The following is a 2,962-nucleotide window of genomic DNA, read 5'->3' as shown; positions in this document are numbered from 1 at the left end:
ATGGCCAAATCTAGTAGAGCTACTTTGGCTCTGCTCATCTACGGGATCTTAATGCGCTACAGCGCCCAATGCACACCCATCGGAATGGGCTTCCCCAACATGAGGTACGTACACACAGCCACGTAACTATCCCTTTCTGCATTTTCTCCTTTTATTGTTACAGCTTACATCTTGGCAGCGGGTTAAAGACAACCCTGTGCTTTCGGAATTTCACATTTTGAAGATTTTCTTTTCTTTAAATTATTTTTAGAAGAAGAAGCAGCAAATAACCGATTTTTCTTCTCTGTTTGGATCATTATAAAGTGAACAGTTCCAAGAAACATGGAGTATCTTTGCAGTAAACATTGATCAATAATCATCTTAATTGATTAGCTTGTTATTGGGTAGCCCACGGACTGCCATTTTAATCCAAGCTCTTCCTACAGCAAACAAAGCATTTTCTCCCAGAGTGTTGGGTTTAGACAGTATATTTCTATGGGGACGTGCCTATATGAAAATGAGAATGAGTCGGGAATGACGGCCGAGTGGCGTCACACTGCAAACACGAGCAGTAAACGAATAGGAAGCTGGTGTGACTGGAAGCCTCAGGAATCAGTCAGTGTGGACTCGTTCCTGTGCACCAGTCTGACTTTAATACTAGCGCAAAGCTCAGGCTACAATCAACAAGACGTGTTGTATTTCACTGCCTGAGAATGACTTCATTTTAATATCCACAACGAAATGAAATGCATCTCTAACGAAAGTGCATTTTTGTTGTGACAAAATGTTCAAAAAATAATCCTAACAGCGACACTGGTTGTGTGCTAAATCTTTTTTTTCCCCTTTATAATTTTTGTCCTTGTAATTTCGTTTTATTTCTCTGTAAATATTCGCGCTAAAGCAAGTAAATTGCAAGTAAAACGAATATATATATATATATATATATATATATATATATATATATATATATATATATATATATATATATATATATATATATAGAGAGAGAGAGAGAGAGAGAGAGAGAGAGAGAGATAGATAGATAGATCTCATATGGTGCAATTTACATAATTTAATGCATTTTTCTCTCCTGATTCGGGATTGTAGGCTAGAAAACGACGTGTTCGGGGATGAAGGAAACTCGTTAAGTGAGCTCTCCTACGAGCCGGACACGGTGAGCGCGCGCAGTGCTCCAGCCCTCCCGGAGGACGCATACACACTGTACTACCCATCCGAGAAAAGGTGAGCAACACACACCGACATGCCAACATATTATACACACATATATGTGATCTCATTCATACTGCTGGTCTTTTTCCTTTTCTTACTTTTAAATGCGCATGTTTTGGCTCTGTGGTTAAGGTGAGGATGTAGATGCACGAATGCAACAGACAGACAGACAGACAGACAGACAGACAGACAGGAGGCAGATCGATTGATAAAAGGAAGATGACAGTCGTGATTGGTTACTCTGTCTGAGCTACTTAAAAAAAAACTCGTTTCACCGCTGATTGGCGTCAAAACAACTCGAAAATCATAAAGGGAACGTTGTGCATTGGTGTTTCTTGTTTCTGCTTACCCTTGTGTGTGTGTGTGTGTGTGTGTTTGGCGTTTTACCTCAGAGCCGAAACGCATGCAGACGGATTGTTAGATAGAGCCTTGAGGGACATCCTGATTCAGTTATCAGCCCGAAAATATCTGCATTCTCTGACGGCAGTTCGTGTAGGGTAAGGGCATTTCATTTTAAGAGTTTACCTGCCGTCATCTTTTTTTTTGTTTGTTTGTTTGTTTATTTATTTGGTTTTTACATTGTTCCCTCCCTTCTCTTTTTCATCGTGGTGACTTGTTTTCGACTCCCCCCCCCCCGCTCCCACACACACACACACACACACACACACACACACACCTTTCCTATGTTCTCCTGGGGTCTCTTTGTCTTTGAACTAGCTCGGGTGTGACACTTGGGTTGGGTTCAATTGTGAGCAGACAAACGAACAGCAGCAGCAACAATAATAATAATAATAATAATAATAATAATAATAATAATAAAAGTTAAATATGGGCGGGGCGAACTGTTGATTCACGAGCGCCTTTTATTCATCTGTAATGCAGCCAAAACAACGGCGCGTCAACACAATAACAGGCTACATTTCATTTATAACAAAGTCAAACATTTATCAACATTTCTTGATACAAAAGTTCTTATTTCGGTGATATCGAAATATGTGGATATGTATCGAATCTCCTGAACACTATATATATATATATATATATATATATATATATATATATATATATATATATATATATATATATATATGTGTGTGTGTGTGTGATTATTATTATTATTATTATTGTTGTTGTTGTTGTTGTTATTTCTATTTCACACCTACATTGAAACCTGTTAGCTTGCTAGTTCTTTAGCTCTGGGCTAACGAGACTGTTTGTGTTGGCAGTGAGGAAGAGGAGGATGAAGAAGACTCGGAGCCCCTGTCCAAGCGCCACTCGGACGGCATTTTCACGGACAGCTACAGCCGCTACCGGAAACAAATGGCCGTAAAAAAATACCTTGCAGCAGTGCTGGGAAGAAGGTACAGACAGAGGTTTAGAAACAAAGGACGCCGCTTTGCTTATTTGTAGCGGGGGAAAAAAGAAAGAAAGAAAGAAAGAAAGAAAGAAAGAAAGAAGCGCGCGCGCGAGAGAGAATAGAGCAACTGCCCTCCCCTGTGTTCATTCAATCAGTCAGAAGTCATTCTAACTTAAAACTGAGCAGTCGGTGGATCTCGCCTGTGTTCTTTTAAACATGTATTTTATGTACGAAGTCAAGCCATTAAAAATATTTTAGTAAGAACATGTTTTTTTTTCCCTTCTCCTTTTTGTTCCTTTTTTTTGTATAAAAGCACCTGAGACCGCACAGATCTACTTTGTGGACCAATCGTTCAGTTGAATGTATATAGCTTTATATGTTGAAAACGAAACTAAA

The 2,962-nt window shown here is 39.2% G+C and overlaps 1 protein-coding gene across 2 annotated transcripts; it reads left to right on the top strand.

Annotated features, from left to right (window-relative positions):
- adcyap1b (adenylate cyclase activating polypeptide 1b) lies at window positions 1–2,682 on the top strand. Of its 2 annotated transcripts, XM_060923013.1 has the most exons (4): window positions 1–104; window positions 1,087–1,221; window positions 1,602–1,706; window positions 2,436–2,682. In XM_060923013.1, exons 1-4 carry the CDS (start codon window positions 1–3, stop codon window positions 2,617–2,619), a joined length of 528 nt encoding a protein of 175 aa, XP_060778996.1. In that variant the 3' UTR covers window positions 2,620–2,682. The 2 variants fall into 2 exon arrangements, with proteins under 2 accessions (XP_060778996.1, XP_060779004.1); XM_060923021.1 differs by lacking the exon at window positions 1,602–1,706.
- Window positions 2,683–2,962: the final 280 nt, after the last annotated feature.

The sequence above is a fragment of the Neoarius graeffei genome, chromosome 1 (assembly GCF_027579695.1).
Source record: "Neoarius graeffei isolate fNeoGra1 chromosome 1, fNeoGra1.pri, whole genome shotgun sequence".
Classification (NCBI taxonomy): Eukaryota; Metazoa; Chordata; class Actinopteri; order Siluriformes; family Ariidae; genus Neoarius; species Neoarius graeffei.
The sequence above is the reverse complement of the archived record's forward strand: the minus strand, read 5'-3'. Positions and strand labels throughout refer to the sequence as shown.